Source organism: Atractosteus spatula, chromosome 13 (genome assembly GCF_055471065.1).
Source record: "Atractosteus spatula isolate fAtrSpa1 chromosome 13, fAtrSpa1.hap1, whole genome shotgun sequence".
NCBI lineage: Eukaryota > Metazoa > Chordata > Actinopteri > Semionotiformes > Lepisosteidae > Atractosteus > Atractosteus spatula.
The window spans coordinates 5,436,857-5,456,248 of NC_142718.1; the positions used below are offsets into that span (position 1 = coordinate 5,436,857).

The 19,392-nt window shown below is 37.0% G+C and overlaps 1 protein-coding gene across 1 annotated transcript; it reads right to left on the reverse strand.

The window, feature by feature from the left end:
- Nucleotides 1–822: 822 nt before the first annotated feature.
- On the reverse strand, nucleotides 823–19,120 carry LOC148821692 (T-cell-specific surface glycoprotein CD28-like). Its single transcript, XM_088930671.1, has 4 exons — nucleotides 19,038–19,120; nucleotides 8,180–8,524; nucleotides 4,655–4,782; nucleotides 823–3,411 (listed from the first exon to the last, which is right to left on the reverse strand). The coding sequence occupies exons 1-4, from the start codon at nucleotides 19,114–19,116 to the stop codon at nucleotides 3,301–3,303; spliced, it is 663 nt and encodes a 220-aa protein (XP_088786797.1). The 5' UTR covers nucleotides 19,117–19,120; the 3' UTR covers nucleotides 823–3,300.
- Between the last annotated feature and the right edge of the window lie 272 nt (nucleotides 19,121–19,392).

Below are 19,392 nucleotides of genomic sequence, written 5' to 3' on the forward strand. Positions count from 1 at the left end.
TATCATGCACTTTTGTTTTGGAAAAGGTAATGTAATAATTTGTGGAATCGATCCCAAAGAAGTCTGTGCTACAACCACATATACTGTATCAGCCATCAATTTAGAAACTGTGGTTGTAGACTAGAGATTGTTTTATGGGGAAAGTTGCTAAATAAATACACTGGCAATCTAAGTCTCCACTCTTGGAACAGAACGCCTCACCTTGCAATGGTCTTCCTTGTCACTGGTGTTGTATCTGGTATTGCTTTTAAGGTAAAAGTTTAAAGTTAACTCCTGATTGCTTATGGCCACACCAATTCCCATTACAGAAGTCTAAGCAGGAAGTCAATTACTTAATTTTATACTAATTAAGTAATTTTCCTCCCTTCTCCCCCTTACTAGTTCTAAACTTAGTAGTAGAGTAAAAATGCTTCACAGAAGATGAAATAAGTGTTCTTCTACTTTGGGCACTTTGGGATGAATATACAGGATGGGTATACAAATTAAGAACATGTGTTTGTGAGACTAATCAGTCATCCTATACTGTAGGTGTGTTCTGGAGAACCTGAAGTAACATCCAGTATGCCTTAGAGCCTACTGGGATACAAGCAGAAGGGATACACCACTTTGCTAAACATCAAAAGTAAAAGGAAATCTCTATTATGACCATTTTTCAGCACAGAGTAGACTAGGGGGATTAAAATGAGTTTTTAAAAACACACAGAAACAGTGCTGTGACAGAAGTTTGGAATCTTCTGATCAGAGTTAGGTTGCATACAAAATAATTTAAAAAAAACATTGATGTGGGTTATACTGTAAATACAGCACAAAGTAAAAACAATATTGCCAAAAAAATGTGATTTATTCATTTGTTTTTTTTATTTCAAAAGTACAAAATGGACTGATGTCCCATTGTAAAATGATGACATATGGTGCTACAAGCATTTAAATATCAGAACATTTCAAATTCATAAACATGTATTTACAAATGTAACTATATCAAGACAAACTATTTAATCAAGGAACCTCTAAATCACCAGTTAAGTATTGTATAAAATGGAAGAGGCTCCAGCATTTGGGCAATGAAAAAGCTACAATACTTAAACAAGTGGGCATCTTGCATTGCTCAAACATTCATACCACATTATCAGTGCTTCACTCATGTATGTATCTTTGGTAAAACTGTAAGAAACGAGTATAAAAAACATTTATGCACTGGATCCTCAGCTAAATGCCTTTAATGTCATACTGTAACATTTAAGTGTACAAATAACATTATTGGTAAAGGCTATGCTTGTTTTCTGGCATTTTAATTTTGCAATGGTTCATCTTCAGGTACTGCATTTCTTGCACCAGAACTTTTGATTAGTTCATTAGTTTCATGGTCCATTTAATTGAATAGACTTTTGTCCCAGATCTCAAGTAAGTAATTGTCTGGACGCAGAGAAAATGGACTGGAGGATCACAAGTAGGGAACTCCAGCCTAAGGTCAGAGAAAAAAGAAAGGTTATGTATTGCAACAGTTTCCTACAAGAAGACTATCCCAAGCCTTACATTTTTTACTATAATCAGTTTCCATGATGCTGATAGTCTTCCTCTAGGATTGTGGTTGGGCCCTTCTTTGACTTGGGATCTTAAAATATAGTGTATTTATAAATGGCTATGTTATTTCTCAGCATGTTTATTCACTACATACAGTATAGCATTTTAAAGACAGTTATGTACACACAAAACTCTGTAGCTGTAAAGCATGAGGACAAGAGTCAAGGCATCTAGGAAGACTCAAACTTAAACTGCATCAATTTATGGATTAGACACTTTCTATATTGAATACAAAGACAGTTCAGAAGGCACATAGACAAACTCCAAAATCCCAATGCGGAAAGTGTTGATTTGCCCACACACAGACAAACCTCGAGGTTACTGCGTCGATAGTGGAGCTGTAAATGGTGAGCAGGAATCAGTGTGATGAATGCTGGGAAATAGCCATCTTTAAACCTCTATTTAAGATAAGAACACTTTATTGGCCATATACAATTTCTTGTATTAGGAATTTGTCTTGCTCTCCATGAGAGACACAGTCAGGGAGTGAAGCTGGGGGTTGGAGCACAGGGTCAGCCATTTATACGGCGCCCCTGGAGCAGCTGGGGTTAAGGGCCTTGCTCAGGGGCCCAACGGAGTAGGATTCCTCTGCCAGCTGTGGAATACGAACCGGCAACCTTCCAGCCACAGGTGCAGATCCTTAGCCACAGAGCTACCACATCTTCCCTGCACCCAGTGATTGGTGGACATTTTTGTCTTGTCCTTCTTTTAACACTAATTATATAGAATAAGAAAAACATAATGCTTACACAGATAATTAAGGGACAAACAGTTAACAGTTCCCAAGTACTCCAGTACACATCTCTGCCAGTGGTTCTTCTAGGATCACAGCTGCAGCTCTCACTGTTGCAAAAAAGTCTTGACAGTCATATCAAGCCTAAGATCATTTTTCTTTCATATCTGTTGTACTTACCCTCATCTTTACGCAGTCTGAAAATAATGCAGCCCAGAACCACTCGACTGATTGTTTTCCACCATACACTTTACATCTTCCCTTATTGTTTTTTTTTCCCTAGATTCTCACAAACAATAAATGCAACAAGCTCTGTGCAAAAGCCAAACAGACAACTGCTCCAGGCTCAACACCAAACCCATCACTTTGAGGCCACAAGAGGGGTAAGTGCAGGAAGAGTTAGGAGTGTTAATGGATAAAATATTTATTTACATTAGGGCTAAGAACGTACAGTATAGATCAGGAAGTGAGCCAAGTGCTGGACTCTGTTTTATAGCGATTTCTCAAATAAATTCATCTTTGAGGTTTGAGTTCTTCCCATTACAGTCAAGTGTACAACAGCTCAGTACGTGTCCCTCTTTTGTTGCCTTTCCTATGATCCTGTTAAATAAGTACAATAATGTAACAGCAAAGCAGTTAGTGAAGAGACAATAACATGAGTGAAATCCATGTACTGTATTTCATTGCAGAAGGCTTGGAAGTCAGATCAGTTACAACAGCTCCAGGTCAAGTCTTGGCTATTTAGGATAACTGCTGAGCGCTGGGTAGTTCCAAAAGATGACAGAATGCTTCGATTACTTCAATCAGATCATTTCAAACATGGCAGAAATTTGCTGTGGGTCCAAAGTCACGCTACATTATGTTGGCAATCTGATTAAGTGAGGTGTTTACACTAAGTAAGCAAAATACTTAAAACAGTGTTAGAGCTTCTGTCTCTTTTATTCTGGAGAAGTTCCCATTGCTCCGTTAAGTTGTGATGGTTGGGTTCAGTATCTGCCATTTCTGGTTGGGTGGAGAACACCTTGATGTTTCTTTAACCCCCTGGGTTTCATATTCATGTAATCATTCTGGTTGTGTTTTTTATTTTTTTGTTTGATCTGAAAGAACCAAAAACATACATGTTAACATAGCATTTTATTTTCAGTGACTTATTTGATTAAAAGTCCTTAAGCAGTTCATATAATCAGTACTTTTATGTCATATAAGCTTTACCTGTTCTGACAATTATACTGCAGTTCACAAGTTGTGTGCAAGCTTGGACTAGCTTCCAGGAAGAAGGCACTTGTTCACAAAGTAACATACCTCCTATGAACAAATTCATTTTTATCAGGCTTGCCATATGAAATTCTAAATTCATATAGGCATATATTTTTGGTTGTTACTGTACTAGAACAATGGGTCTCCAATGATAGTCCTAAGAGTCCATGTGTCTGCAGTTTTTCTCTTTATAGCACTGACAAAAGTTGTTAAATTGCTCCAGCTCGGCTATCAGTGAATTGATACAGAACTGACTTGGAATGAAATCCTGCACATAGCACTGGACCTTCATGACCAGGATTGAAGACCACTGTTTTATACAAAAGCACAACGAGAAAGATTTTGGAATTCTTACATCCAATACTCCGGAAAGGGAAATGAAAACCAGATCAGACCAGAAAGAAACCAGGAACAGTGAGTTCTTTTATCAACATTCATATATCAGGAGCCTGCTGCTGTCATACTTACGAAGACATACTGTATGTTCTGGGCATTCAGATCTAGAGTTTATGTAGATGTATTCTATGGTTAGTATTTCTTAGTGTAAAAGAGTGTGCACTTAACTGTGTTTTTTGGGCTGCACATGTGAAATACTTATATTTCACTAAGTGAAATTGATTTTGGTGAGCCTCAGAGAATCATCTTTCGCCACAAAACCTCTGCTAACACACAAGATGCCAGCATCTTTTCCACACATGTTTACAGTATGTGTTAATTAACTGATGAGGACACAGGGCATAACCTCAAGTCTTTTGTTATGAATAAGTGTAACATTGCCTTGTGTAGTTAAATCAGTCTTGTGTAGTTAAAACAAAAGTAGGTTTTTAGAGTGCCCACAACTGGATTTTGTACATTGAGCACATTTTATAATTAAACCGGAGCTGAACTGTTATCTACTTGCTTTTTTGCCATTTCCTAGGAGAGCCATCCTGGTCAATTTTAACCCTGATTGTTGAAATGTACCCATGTATTTCCCAGCAGTACTACCAAATGAGGAGACAGACATTTTTAGTCCTCAGTGTCGCTAACATCTTTTTTGTCAGATGTGAGACTTAGCAGTTTAAAGAAGCAGGGATTACTCACGTAACAGATGGCCACTATCACTGTGATAACCAGGCTGTACAGCAGAATCACACAGCCTGCTATCATCAACACCAGCGTCAAAGGGGAGTTTGATTCACATGGTGTTCTGGGTTCTTTGCATTCGTGTTCTGAGAAGAAATAAAATACGTTTGAAATTGAAGCAACAGCTGTAACCTCTTATTCAGCTCAGGTGCTCTTGGGTCAACTCTTGTTTCATGCTCTTAAGGACAGGTGACATTCAGGAATAGTTAACTACCAGTAAAGTAGTAGCAGCAGTAACTATTATTACTATCAAATTAGTTGTAGACTTACTTAAATTAACCTTACATAGTTAAGGATAAAATAACGATAATTTGTTATTCAATATAGAAGCTTTTATTTATTTTATTGAACACCTAGCTTCCGCTAATCATTTATTTACATGTGCTCACCTAACTAACTTTTTATACTATCTGTCCCATTGTAATTGTGTCATAAAGCAATCTGGAATACTGCACTGTACTAACATTAGTACAATACGACAATGTGTTTAAGTTACATTTCTGTATGTCATTACAGATTAATGATGATTAAGAACTATGAAGCAACTAATAAACACTCTTTTATACTGTACCTAAAAGGCAGACTGCAGACTAGTCTAGAAAGTCCTCCCTGTGAAAGTAAAGGCTTTTCAACACAAGCGTTCTTAAGGCCATAATGAGTAAGCCACTCTGTGTGACGCACTGCTTTGAGACAGTAATACATGTCCTAATCAGAAAGAAACATTTACGTATCTAATGGGGGACTTTTAATTTGTATTGTGACAATTTACTGCATTGTTCCCGCATTGATATTTCATTTTATTTGATTTGGTATTCAGGTCTTAAACAAGGCAGAAGGAAGAGATGAGCAGATGTTTTCATCCTGCAGAGGCTCTTGGAGGACACAGAAGGAAAAAGAAAGTAGGTCATGTCAAAATTGAGATATTATCTCATGATTTGAACATTTTGGTTTGGCTATGTGACACCTTCAGTTTTGTTTTGAATTCCAAAAGCTATCATAGAGTGCATTTACCTTTTATTAACATATCAGTTTGAATTATACCATTTCCATGTTACCTTTCAGATTCATGTATCTAAATAATGTTGCACTTAAATTTACTCCAAGCAGATGGGCCGCATCTGGTAACAAAAAAAAAATGGAGAGTATATTTCCAGTACTCTAAATTATGGTAATATATTTTACTTTTGGTTTAGAACAAATAATGAGTATTTAACCAGAAATCCTTAGAATTTTAATTGATTTAGCAAGGATTGTCATTCAATCCATCTGAAAATGTAGCATTAAAAATATACAAGTAATAGGTTTATTCCATGCTGAAAAAAAGAAGAAAGAGAACAACGTTTCGGTGTCAACACCTGAAGAAGGCTCCACGGCCGAAACGTTGTGTTCTCTTTCTTCTTTTTTTCAGCATGGAATAAACCTATTACTTGTTCCTTTGCAGCCTACGCATGCTGACGCAGCTCCCCACCTACATTAAAAATATGACATTAATGTTTTGGGACTAAAGAGTAAACCAATTTAATGTATGTTGTGGTACTGTAATTATGTTGCATAGTGACAGTCATTGGAGTTCATACTGTAATTTATTGGGGTATTACCATAGTTTAGAGGTTTTGCCATAATAAGTTCTGCTACTGATGGGGGTGAAAACCATAGTTTTATATCGTTTATGACACTTTGTGGTATATTACCATAATAATTAATTTAGAGGTTTTTTACCTGTGGGTTGAGCACGCATTAATGGCCATTGACATCCTGTTTCTGTAGTGACTACAGCTGAAGTCATGGCTTTTTTACAAGAAGCTTGGAAAAGCAGCATTTGTCTATTAGTGATGTTTTATTCTTAAAAAAGTAAAGTACCATTCAGTTATCAGGAAATTCACACCTTGTTATCAGTATCTTTAGTTTATCTGCAAGGAAGAGATGGTAATCTGCTCAGAGGAACTACGATACAGTGTCAGCCAGAGGAGAGAGAGGGCAGAACATGTTCTCCTACAGTCCTGAACACTATTAATTGCTTCCATATTATAACTTATAGCAACAAAGACACTCTGGTCCAACAGGGTGAAACATATTCAATCTGAATATCATTCATAAGTCTCAATATAGATCTGTAATTAAGTCAGTCCTTTTTTATGTCTCTTTAAATAATCTAAATTCTCAATAATTCTATTTCAAATTCCTTTTTAAAGATCTGTACTCAGAAAAGTTACATATACAGTAAATAAGCAGAAAACTCCTGATGGCTAATAATCTGTGCGAGATATTTCAAACCCATAAACACATTAATCATTTTATTTAATTAAACCGAATTGGACATCACTAAATTGCTTTAAATAATATCTTCTGTAAACAACATTTCTTTGAAGGTCTTTGAAGAACAATACTTCTTTGAGAGTCAGTATCAGGCCAGACAAATGTCTTAATTTGTTCGGTATAGACTTGGTGATCTTGCTCTTTTATTTGAATTTAAGTTTTTAATCACAAAAATCTACTTAAATATTACTATACAAATATTCAATCTATCAGGTCACTCTTTTCTCTTTCTGATACTAAGAAAATAGTGCGTGTTTTTATTTAATCTAAACTGTTGTAATTATCTACTGTATTTCCAGCTGTAGATGTATTTGCATTCTGTACCATACTGCATTTGTACGGTACAGAATGTGATTGCTATACACTGGCTCTTATTAAAGCAGAAAACATAAAACATATTATTCGTGTCCTGGATACCCTGCACTGGCTTCCAGGAAAATGTGGAATTGATTATAATAATACTGTATTTCAAAACAAAGCACTAAATGATTTGGCAGGTAGTTATCTTCCAGAAATGTGGTCCCCCTCAAAGTCAATTAGCTGTAAGTTCTGTGGTGTTTCTGTGTCTGTTCTCCACAGCTCTGGAAATCACCACCACTCTATATTAAACTTTGTCTTCTGTATCCCTTTTTTAATTCAAGCTTAAAACTCATTTCTATAAATGTTAGCTTTGGATTTTATCTTTAACTTTATCCACTCATTTTTTGCAGCTTTAATTCTGTTTTTGAGCCGTATTTTAACTTGAAAGCCTGTTTTATTGTCTTTTCTGTTACCATTTCCCAGTTTGATTCCCCAGTCAAGCTCTTTATGACATGTGCAACAAAAGTCACCCTACAAACAAATATAAAAATAATAAAAATGATGTACAACTTTTCAGGCCCACTCAAGTCTTAATCACAACTTCACCGCAATTTAACCCGTTTTCTGGCCTCCAGGCCTATAATTTCTCTTATCATTTAAAGGGACTTTGAAAATTGACTGGATTTCACAGAGGAAGGTGGAAATCTCTGTTTCTTAGTCCTGGTGTATGCAGTCCTGCTTCTAGAAGGTCAATGTGCCTTAAGATGTTTTATACAACCAGGGAGTGAAGCTGAGAACCATTGTCCACTACACCTAGCTAAAGACAAATCAAAAAGAAGCAATTTGAAAAGAAAATGCAAGACTAACCATCGACAATGAGGACTGTGGTGGATCCATTGATTTTCCTGTAAGGTGGTGGGTAGAGCACTTCTATGTCACAGCTGTAGATGCCCGTGTCATGTGTTTGCACCCGTGAGAGTGTAAAATAGGCTTGACTGAGGTTGAAGATCACAGGGCAGGCTTCAGGACTGCTGCCGTCGTGAAGGGTATCATTTTGTTTCTTGGTCCCAAAGCATCTCTCCTTCCTTCCGTTCTGGAACAGGACAAACTTAATTTCGTCACCGGTCAGGTTACCAGTCTCAGGCTTGCATTCCACTGTCACGTTGCTGTGGACGGCTGCTCTTAAAACCTTGGGCGGTGAAACATTTCTATCTGTAAAATAAACCATGGACAAAGCTGAAGAGATGTGAACCAGGCAATATTGAAACCGAATTAAATATTAATGTCACTTTGACTCAGCTGGTAGGCTCATAGACTCGCCATTTTAAAATAAAACACCAAGCACAAAAGAGAGCTGGCTTGACCACAAAGATACATAGTAACTTGGTTTCATACATCATGTAGGTTAAATCTAGAGTGCAGATCCTTCTGTTGTAAACGTAGGACATTTTCCTGTGCTCAGGAATGTATCTGATAGCTCTTTCTGAAAGGATTCTGCATCAAAAGTTTTTTTTTTTTATTTAACATGGTAACCAAAATAGGTTTAACAGGATTTAAAAAGGATTAAGCAAGCCTTAACAGGGCATTATACAACTATACATTATACAAATTTAGGATCCCCTTGATTTAAATTCTACTTTTCTATCTATAAATCCTAACGTTTCTTTGCTTTTTCATAAGTAATATAAAATACTATCTCAGCAACCAGATCTCTTTTAGCTGAGCATGTTTTCACATTACAAAAATGCCATTGCTATCCTGGAAAGAGTTCAGAAGAAGAGCAAGAGTCTAAATTCCTGGTCTATAAGGCTTGTCCTATATATAGAGTCCTACATACAGGGTGGAAGGAAATTGATCTTCTCTCAGTAGAGAACAGAGAAAATAATGAGGGGATAGTATCATAATATTACTGATAAAGAAATCTAGCTTAAATATTTTTTTTTAGTATTACTGATTACTGAATTTGTGAACAACATCATGTGAAATGTGTCATTACTTTTGGCTTTATGTTCCCAACCTTGTACTGTCCAGCCTATTGGAACATACATTATAGTATTCAACAGTAACAGCTGCCACCATATTGTGTTACCATGACAAAATCTTGAAATGTATTATAAAGTTCATTTCATGGGCTAACTTGGAACCATGAGTGAAAAGAAAACCTTGGATACAAATGAAAATTTTTGAGGATGTGCATCCATGAAGGATAATGCCAATGCTTTTCTTACCCAATGTTTTGTGGGATCAGCCATTGTTAGTACTGCTTCTCAAGGATCTTTCTAGACAGTTAGTTGAAATGTTTCTGGACTGGCTAAATTGGCTTTATCGACCAAGTAAGTAGTGCCAAATGGTCTCCCCTTGTTTCTTTGTATCTTCTAAAACTAGAAACAGATGTCCCTGGTTGATTTTATAGACAAAAATGTACAATTCAAAGATTGTATCGACATTCCATGTTTTACTTTCCAGCATTGTGAAACAGTGAGAAATAATCACTGTTCATTCCCCTAACAAACGGAGATACCACCACGGTAACAGTACCATCACAACCATTCACCAAGCAGTCAGTCCCATAGATATGTCAACTGGGATAGCTCTGGAAAAGAAATTCTACACGTATGTGGTACACTCTAGTTCAAAAACACCCTTTTCCCCCCGTCAGTTGTTTTTTTTTTACATTTGCAGTAATGATGTGGTCTAAATCAACTGTGCTGTCTGCTTCTTACATTCTCACTATGTTCCAATGGGGTTAGTTTCAACTGGGTTTTGATAACCATGCTAAATTTGCTGATTTGAATGTCATTTTTCACTCTTATCCCTTTGTGCCATCTTCTGCTGGAAGTGCATGTTTCAGCTGTTGCCATTCCTTTCCAAAAAAAAGGAGGGAATAAGCATTTTTGCAGCACCAAGAACATAATAAAATGTTAAAACCAAATACAAGACAAATAGGATATTTGTCAGATTTTTACATTTCCCTGTACTCTATGTGATTTGAATTGCTTGATGATATCAATGTTAAGTTAACTAGATAGTTATTTCGTGCATCAGTTGTAACTCTGCTCTGAAGAGGTGAAAAGGATCCGATGCAGATGCAGGAGTCGTTGGGAGGTAAGCGAACAGAGCAAAACCAGGAGCCGAGTCGTAGTCCGAAGGCGTAAGGTAGGTCAAGATCCGGTAAAGGCACTGGTGGCGAACAATCCAAAATGTGAGACAGAATCGTGGTCGAAATGAGAGCTGCAGGGTCAAATCCGAAATAGACACAGATAGCAAACGATCCAAAGGGCGAGACGAGATCTGAAGTCCGAAGGCAAAAGGTGTAGACAGAATTCCAGGAAGGCAAAAGGGGTAAGAACCGCTAAGCAGAGCAACAAGAAGTGAACTCAATACCGAGCAACGGGAAGTAGGTTAGAATAGTATAAATAACCCGGCGTGCCGCACGGTAGAGCAATTGCAGGTGTGTTAACTCGTGCGGCGGCGCTTGTTAATAGTAACCCGCTGCTGGTGCTGATTAGCTCGCTTACGCGTTGATCTCTGCTGGCTGGTGGTCGTGACATCAGTATGACCACACTTTTCTGTTGCTGTTCTTTGGGCATTCCAATATAACTGCTGCTGTTGACTGGGCAACTACGATCAGTAATATTTCAATTGTAAAGGATGAGAAAGAACATTATAGATGTACGACATGCTGTATGTCTCAGCAGAGAATGCATCTCTCCCTGTGATAAACCACACAGACATTTGATAACCTAACAAGAGACTGATGCCACTTTTTAATGCTCATTAACATAAGAGCCTCAAGCTGGTTATCTCTCAATACATAGAATAATCTAATATGAACCAGTTTCAGAACAGAAAAGCTGTGTTCACAAAAAGATAACTTAAAATGTGTTTCAGTGCACAGGACAATGGGCTCTGGAGTAGTGTACAGTTATAGTAACAAGTGCGCCATGCAGTTTTATTACCAACTTCAAAACCTTCTGTCTTCTTGTTCTACAATAAAGGCATGCAGCAGATGCAAATAAACACTTGATGGACATCTGTTTCTCTGATTTCAGGTCTCTTTATTTGTATTGTATTCATCCTGCATGGCAGAAGCACACAGAACAGCTATAAGGACTGTGGCGATACATGGGCTGCTTGAACTTTTAATTAGCCAGAACTGGGATGTAAGCACACTTCTCATTGGTTTGGTTATCAGCCAATCAGCTGCAAGCCAGTGTCCTTTAAAAAGATGCTGGTGTAGCATAAGACAAGGGTTTGAATATAAATTGTTCTGTGTGAATGTCTTGAGATTTAGTACAGTATATGATCCAGTCTTTCTCTGACCCATATGGAGTGCCACATGAGCCTGGATGGAAATGTCAGCAATCTAGATACTGTTATTAAGCTGTGGCAGCCCATGGACCTAGCTGGTGTGTCCAGGTGCTATCAGTGAGAGCAGGTCATGAACATATTTGAATACTAGCAGCACAGACCTGATCTGTTCAGACAAGGGGATGAGATAGTCAGCAAATCAGGAAAGCACATATTGTATCTTTGTGTGTCTCTTAATCTGTCCCAACCAGATGCACTTTTTTTTCCCCTAAGATTTGTTGGTTTTCTGTGCGTAAAACATTCCTAAGAATCGAAATTCAGGATGGATAGAAAAACCACTGAAACTTCACTGGTAAAGAATATCTCCACTGTTTCGCAAGTATAAGTAAAGGGTGAGAAGATGAAGTCACAATTTAAACATCCATTTGCTTTGTTTTATAAATACAAATAAAATGTTCAAGAGGAAAAATAAAGTGAGCCTTTTATTCGAAAGCTCCTTTATAGCAGCTGTTGATGATTTTAATAGATCTAGAAAGCCTAGATTCTGGTCCTCAGTGATTGGAGTTGCACAATCATCTTTTTTTGGAACTAGATCTCCAACTGTTGTGGTAAAACCCAGAAACAGCGCTGTGGTTCTGTTTTGTCCCTAGAATCAAAACCACACTCAACAAATACAAAAAATGCCTTTAAATGCACTTAGGATGTGGTTTCATGAGGAATTTTATTCACACTTCTGGTAGTTATATTTTTCCCATGTGGTCTAGTTAACTCTATCTCTCGACATGTGCATTCCACATCGCAGTAATTCTTGGATTTTATCAGTACAAAAAGACTTTTCATGCATTCACATCTCTCCTTAACTTAAATAAGTGCATTTACAGGACTGTTACACTTGCATGTTGCTAGCAACGTTTATGTTGCAATTAGATAAATAGCATCATATCATGAGTAGTGATATAGTGACAGTGGCTCATTAGGCCAGAGTTTATCCTGGTTTCAAGGCATGAAGAGATCAAAGAGCACATATTTCCCACCTGAATGGGACACCTGTCTATCACAAGGTCTACCCCAGCAATCCTGGTTTCTGTTCATACAACAGGGTGATTGAAGGACCTCACTCAGAGGTAGTTTCCACAACAGGGACTTGAACCCTCATTCCACCACTTATGAGTCCAGAAACATCCTCACCACACTGCCCCTTTTGTCATGAAAGTGCCGTACAAAAAAGAAAGCAAAGAAAAACCAGAAGCCAGGCCAGCACGAACTGGTCCTAACTGCTACTGACATCCTTAGTATCCCAAGTGAGTCCAGCACCGTAACAGTTTTCTACTTAAATGGAGGGAAAGGGCATTTCAGGCTGTTTTTTTTAATACACCCCACAACGTAAATTTCAGTCTTTCAAGTGGAAGTCCTTATTTCTGTTTTCAAAATAGATTTGTGTGATTTGCATTTTCATTCGTCTCTGAGCTGTCTTTCTTGTAAATAAGATAGAGATCTTTTGGATCAGACTCTTTTTTTTTTCTCTTGTAGATCACCTCAATTTGTTTTGCAGCTCTGTCTTTGGAAACTGTTCTTCCTGTATACTAAGAATAGTTCTTTTCAAATCCACTTTGCTAATACTGGTACAAGAACTGTGTTATTACGACACTTTCTCTCACCAAAGGGTGTGGTGATTCTTTTTTTGTAACCTCCTTCACATCCAGATTTTGTGTCTTTTCTCAGTCCTGTTCTTCCAAAGATTTTTTTTTTATTTTAGACTGATTCCTGTTTTCTTTTTAGGTCCAGCTTTCTGTAATACTGAAAGAAAATTAGAACTATTAGCTTTTAATCCTTCTTTTTCAGTCTTTCTTGTATTTAAACCTAAGCAAACCATTACCCTGTAACTTTTCCTTGTGCTGTTGAGAGTTTACAAACCTAAGTTGAAGTCTCAGGAGCTGATTCTGATATTATTTCTCCCACCATCGTCTTGTTATCCATATTTCCATACCATTATTAGCCTGAGCTGCCTCATCTGTGCATCATCTGAAATCCAAAATTCTGTCCACCATAAACTTCCTTTGTCCTTACTTCCCTGGTTGAAATATACCTCCATGTCCAAAAAGCACACATCTGTCCAATACATCAGTGCCTTTCTGGTTCAGGTGCAGCATGTCTTACTGTCTATACTGTTCCTCCATATTTCCAAATGGAAGTATTAGTGCCCCATTATCTTAAACCCCTCTACACAATGCCATCTAAATCTTCATATTTGGTCCCCTAGCTACTGTTCTTTGCAATCAGTGGGTGCCTGGGTACCCTGGTGTTTACAGATTCTCCTATAGATCCTACAGTATGTAAGTGTACAGATTTCATCTTTTGTAAGGACATGAACCAAAGTGGACACCACAATGTGTCATATGTCGCTTTTAAGCCGTGTATATGCGCTGGGCTGTGACCACAAACACCACCCACCCACCAAGATGTCTGTCCCCCTCTGGTCTGAAGACTTCCGTCTCTCTTCCTGTGGTTTACATTCAATCTGTGTACACATCGGGACTTGTAAATATATTACAGCTCATGGCACATCTCTTTGACCTCACTATTTCTTAGCTCAGGTTTGGCAAACTACTGATGGCCCCTTATTCTTATTCTTATTCTTATTCGTAATCCTCCAACGAACCAAACACATCCTCATTAGTGTTTAAATTACAATGTGAAACAATTACAATTTTACAACCAATTATTAGTTCCTAATAAAATATGGATCTTTTGTGAAGAGCCCCGGTAACTTGTTTTTAATTTAGCTGAAAGTTTTATGTTGTCTTTAATGCCAGTTATGACTGCATTAAGCTGCACTGAAACTGATTTTATGGTGAGCAAAACATGTTGACTGGTTATAAAGAGGGATTTTTTTTTTTTAATGGGTGCTCTTGTTTCTATGTTCTTTTGTTTCGCCTGCTGCTTTGTACCGTTTACCTCAAATGGCGACATATTCCAGCAACGCAAAGAGAAATGATGTATCTTAAGAAACAACTTTGAAAAAATCTACTTTTTTAACTGGGTAATTATAGTGCCTTCACCAGTTTTTACATGGTGTTCAAACAGAGTGGTAATAATGACAATCGGTAACTCAGCAGCAGCTTTTATCCTAAACAGGAATGCACAACTGAAGCAGTATAATGGGATCTGTACATCTCTCGAAAAACGACAGGACGCAAAGGGTTAGGAGATTTCACAAATGTTGTCCTTGCAAATGTGAATTTGTTCACAATTGCCTTATCAAGTGAAAAAGATTATTAGTATAAATATTTCTCCCTTGGTGTGGAGGACACGAGTATCATTGAGAGATATAAGCAGCGATTCCACAATAACTTACAGTATATGCTATGAGAAAGGTCTTAAAACTAGTACAGCCGACAAATGAATTTCAAGAAAAGAAAGTGGACATTATTTAGCAGCAGTGTATAATTTAAAATGTTCACATTAACCAAATGAACATATCAAACACTTTAAAACGGAAACGTCACAGTGGGTAATTCAAGTGCCTTTGCTAGTTTTTAAATAGGGTTGGGACAGCGTGATAATATTAATAACTAGGACAGGGGAACTTGGAAAGTCTCATGCTAACAGAGTGTTTATGTGTTTATAGCAATACTGGATGTTGTTCTGGCATTTCCCGACAAAAAATATTAATCCTTAACTACACACTGGCTTTCAGAGCTGGGACAAAAAGTGGGTAAACTAATACACAGTACATGCCAGAAGCCAGTCTCTGAGCCAAATTTCAGCAAACAAGCCTGACGTTCTCAAAGATGAGCTTTTTCTGACTAAAAGTTGTCACATTGTAGTGGTAGTCATGTATACAGTATTGGCATATTCATGCTATTTGTTTAAGATGCTACTTTGACTGAATCCAATTATTAATATCTTCTGTAACTTTGGTTGTTTAGTTATTATATGACAAGTCAGTGCCCTGACATTGGCTTTATTGTAATCTGGTACAGCCAGTTTTTTATAATAATAATTAGTCGACTGCTTTATAAGTTTGAGGTCTAGGTTCACCTAAGAGAGATCACCAGAAGAAATGACTGAGTAAACACTACGGAGGGCTCAGCAGAATCTTTGAGCCTTAAGGAATGCGGTCCAGTTTGGTTTTCCTTTCTGATTAATCTTTTGTGTAAATGTTATAGCTGACTTGAACTTCTATTTTATATCCACTGAGACTGATTGTTTTAAGGGGGATTTTTTTTTCTCCTGATGTTTATCAGGAAGTTTATCTGGAAGAAGGAAGTGGTGATAAGTTAAAAGATCAATTGTTTTTCATGACTAAAGAATTGAACAGCAAACAACACCTGTGGAACATTAAACCTGTGGAATTCTACACTCCACCTGGATGACTTATATATACTTTATGAAAAGTATTACCTCAGTCACAAACAAAAGGGGAACTGAGACTACCAACTGAGTGAAATGTGGATAGTATAAGTGTATTTATATTATCTACGGAAAATATTTATTTTTGAAAATGGGGAATCTCTGCTCATTGAACACTTCTATTTACTCCATACAGTATGTAGCTATAATACATTTTCAGGATAATCGAAGTATTTTTCTGTTCCTTCTCACTGTTCCTTATTTCAACATTGAGTCCGTCATTGGAACCTGATCATTGCAACATCATAAAAAATCAGAAGCTCTCATTATGACACCACATTACGCTATAGGAACATTACACTGAGGCTTCAACCTGCTCAGTAGACAAGGTTCCTACTCCCAGAAATGGCTTGCTTTCCAATATATGTTGAAACATATATCCCAGTTCCTTATAATTCACAATAGGCATGATGTCCACTTGGTTGAAGGGCTGCAGCAACCCAGAACCTAATCCAACAGAATGCAAGGAGTAACCTCAAGCTGGATGGCACTCTTATTCATCACAGAGTATGATGCAGACTGCAGTGGAGCACCAGGTAGAGACACCAATTAACCTAACTACTATGTCATGGGAATGTGGTAGGAATTTGGAGCCCCAGGAGAGAACATTAAGACTCCACACATAAGACTGCCCAGCATATGCACCGTGAGCCGTAAGACGCAATCAATAAGCAGAATATGACACCATACAACTGGTGAAAGAATAGCACCGACTACAGAATAAAGTTCCTAAAATGGAAGTGAAGATTTGATGCCGGATAACAGCAGTTTAGAATTTATATGGTAATATAAACCAGGGTAAACTGACATAAAAGTATTGCACACTTGGACACTTAAGAGTCACAATGTCACTTTTTTAAACATGGGAGATGACATGATTCAATAGAAAGCATTGCACAGGGCACAGTAGTGTTCTGCTTATAGAATGAAACAAGCTATATATAGAGTCGAAACAGACTGCAGTAAGCTGTGAATCTACGACCTAATGACCTACAGTACAGTCTTATGCAGTCCATATATTCAAGAATAATATAGAACTGACAGTTCTATTTTAGTGCACCTGTAGTTGGTTTGTTTGTTTTGTACATAGAGTACTAAGAGTGACAGATATGGAGGCTCTTGCATGAATTGCAAAGGTACAAGGAGATTTTACAGGAGAATCTAAAACCCACAGGAAGTGGGTATAAATGCAGCTTATAGCTGAATGTTCCAGTAGCTCTGTTCTCTCAACCTGAATGGAGAAAATGCATAAAGACCTTTCAGTCCTTGTATTTTTCTCTGACAGTAACAGATGTCAGTTTCAGTCTGACTATACAACTGGAAAAACATGATTACCTTGGCCTTGTTGTTTTTCATGTACAAACCTGAATTTGTAAACAAACACCTAGTTTAACTTTCAGGAGCACATAAGAATGTTCCAAAATAATTTCAAAACCTCCAAATGTCTTTTCACAAACAGGCTTAAAAGCTTTGAGTAGGGGGAGAACAGGAGTCATAACTTCTACTTTTCAAAAACAAGCTAAAAACTCAATTAGTGCACCTTAAATATTGTGCGGTAATAACAAGAATTCATAGCTCATGTGTAAGATTTTTTCACATAAATCTGAACTAAGGTGCTCCTGTTAATCAGGAGAAATTGTTGTAATTGGTAAACATCTTTCCTAGGACCAAGCAAAGTGGTTCAGTATGGTAAGAGCCATACTGTTGTGGGTGTTTAGTCACACAAAAGTTATGTGGTGTCAATATGGACAGTGTATTGTGACATAGCAAACTGGCTTCATTCAGCTATCAAAAGAATTTCTCATAGAGTTTCACAGTTTTGAAAACTGAAGTAAAATTATTATCCTTCAGTTCTATTACCCTAGAAATTACTTTCCTTTCAGAAGAACAATTGTATTAATGTCGTATTAACAAAAACCTTATCCTAGTTATCCTACTATTATTTTTACAAAATACAGATTGCGTTGCAATGAGTATTGCCTTTATTCCTCATTTTAAAATGGTAAAACTCATACAAAAAGCCACAATCCAATGTCACCTTGACAGTAAAAGGAAATAATCTACTCATATATGACGAGAACTGTAAGACTTATTTCTTATTGTAGCTTGATAAACACAAATAATTCTATCATTCACTTGATTCCTTTCAGCCATTTTAGCTTCAGGCTATAAATCAGAATTTGTCTTTTTTTTAAAAAAAATGGGAATTCAGCACAGGTTGTATGCATTGATGTCCTTATTAAAACTATCCTTTTGAAGTGAGTCTGAATAACTTCAATTTTGAACATGCAATTCTTTTTTTGTGTGTTAATGTTCTATATTCCAATGAATGAGACTATGTTCCAAAAAAAACCTAGAAGAGCCAAATAAAATAAAGGTTTCCTCTGGACACAAAAAGAGCAGAGCATTACATTTTTGAAAGGTAATCACAGAAGCACCTTAAGCATTATTAAAGGAGACACTAATTGTGTAAGCAATGCTCAAAAGAGCTCATTTCCTAGCATGCTGTTAACTCATTCTGCTGCACATTGTCTTCACATTTTTCACCTAGTTTAAAAGTTTCCAGGCATTCAACTATCAACTATTATCCAACTTTGTTTAACCTAAAAACATTTTTGGTTTAGCATAGAAGATACTTTACATATCTACATATTTTAAAGAGATGCTATAAAATATTCAGAAATATTGCTTTACAACAGCATTGACTTTATGCCCTCAATAAACATAAATTCCTTTCTTTTTTTCATAAATATTATAATACAGGTGTAGTCTACATTTTTATGCACACATATAGACAAAGTAGGGCACATTCTGAATTGGTCTTAAAACGAAACAAAAAACGTAACATTTAGAACCCACGCCGTACAGTGTTTCTCCCATAAAGAAACAATTTTATCTTGTAGTTTTGTACAAAGAACCCCGACACGCACAACATTTTAAGTTGTTCTACTTGCTGAAGTATAGAAAAACAATATACTGTAAAGAAGAGAGAAGCATTTACCTTTTGAAACGACAAGTCCTATTAAAACACAAATGAAGACAACTGTGAGCCAGCTCACTCTTACAGTAAGGTGATTCATTTCTGCTCTGCAGTGCTGAACTGAAACTAAATCTCACTAATTTACACTTAAAGGCTTGTAGGGGGAGGAAACTGGGAGATCTGAAGGTACTGCTTTTGCTTAGTAGGAGCTCACAGCAGTAGTGAGCACAGATGCTACTGCTAGTTAAGGTTCTGTTGTTCTCATTCTTAATGAATCTGCACTGACTGAAATAGCAAAACACATTCAAAAATATAGTTTATCTACCAAGTGAACAATGCTTTACCAACTGCTAGGGTTGGGACAGAGTTCCATATA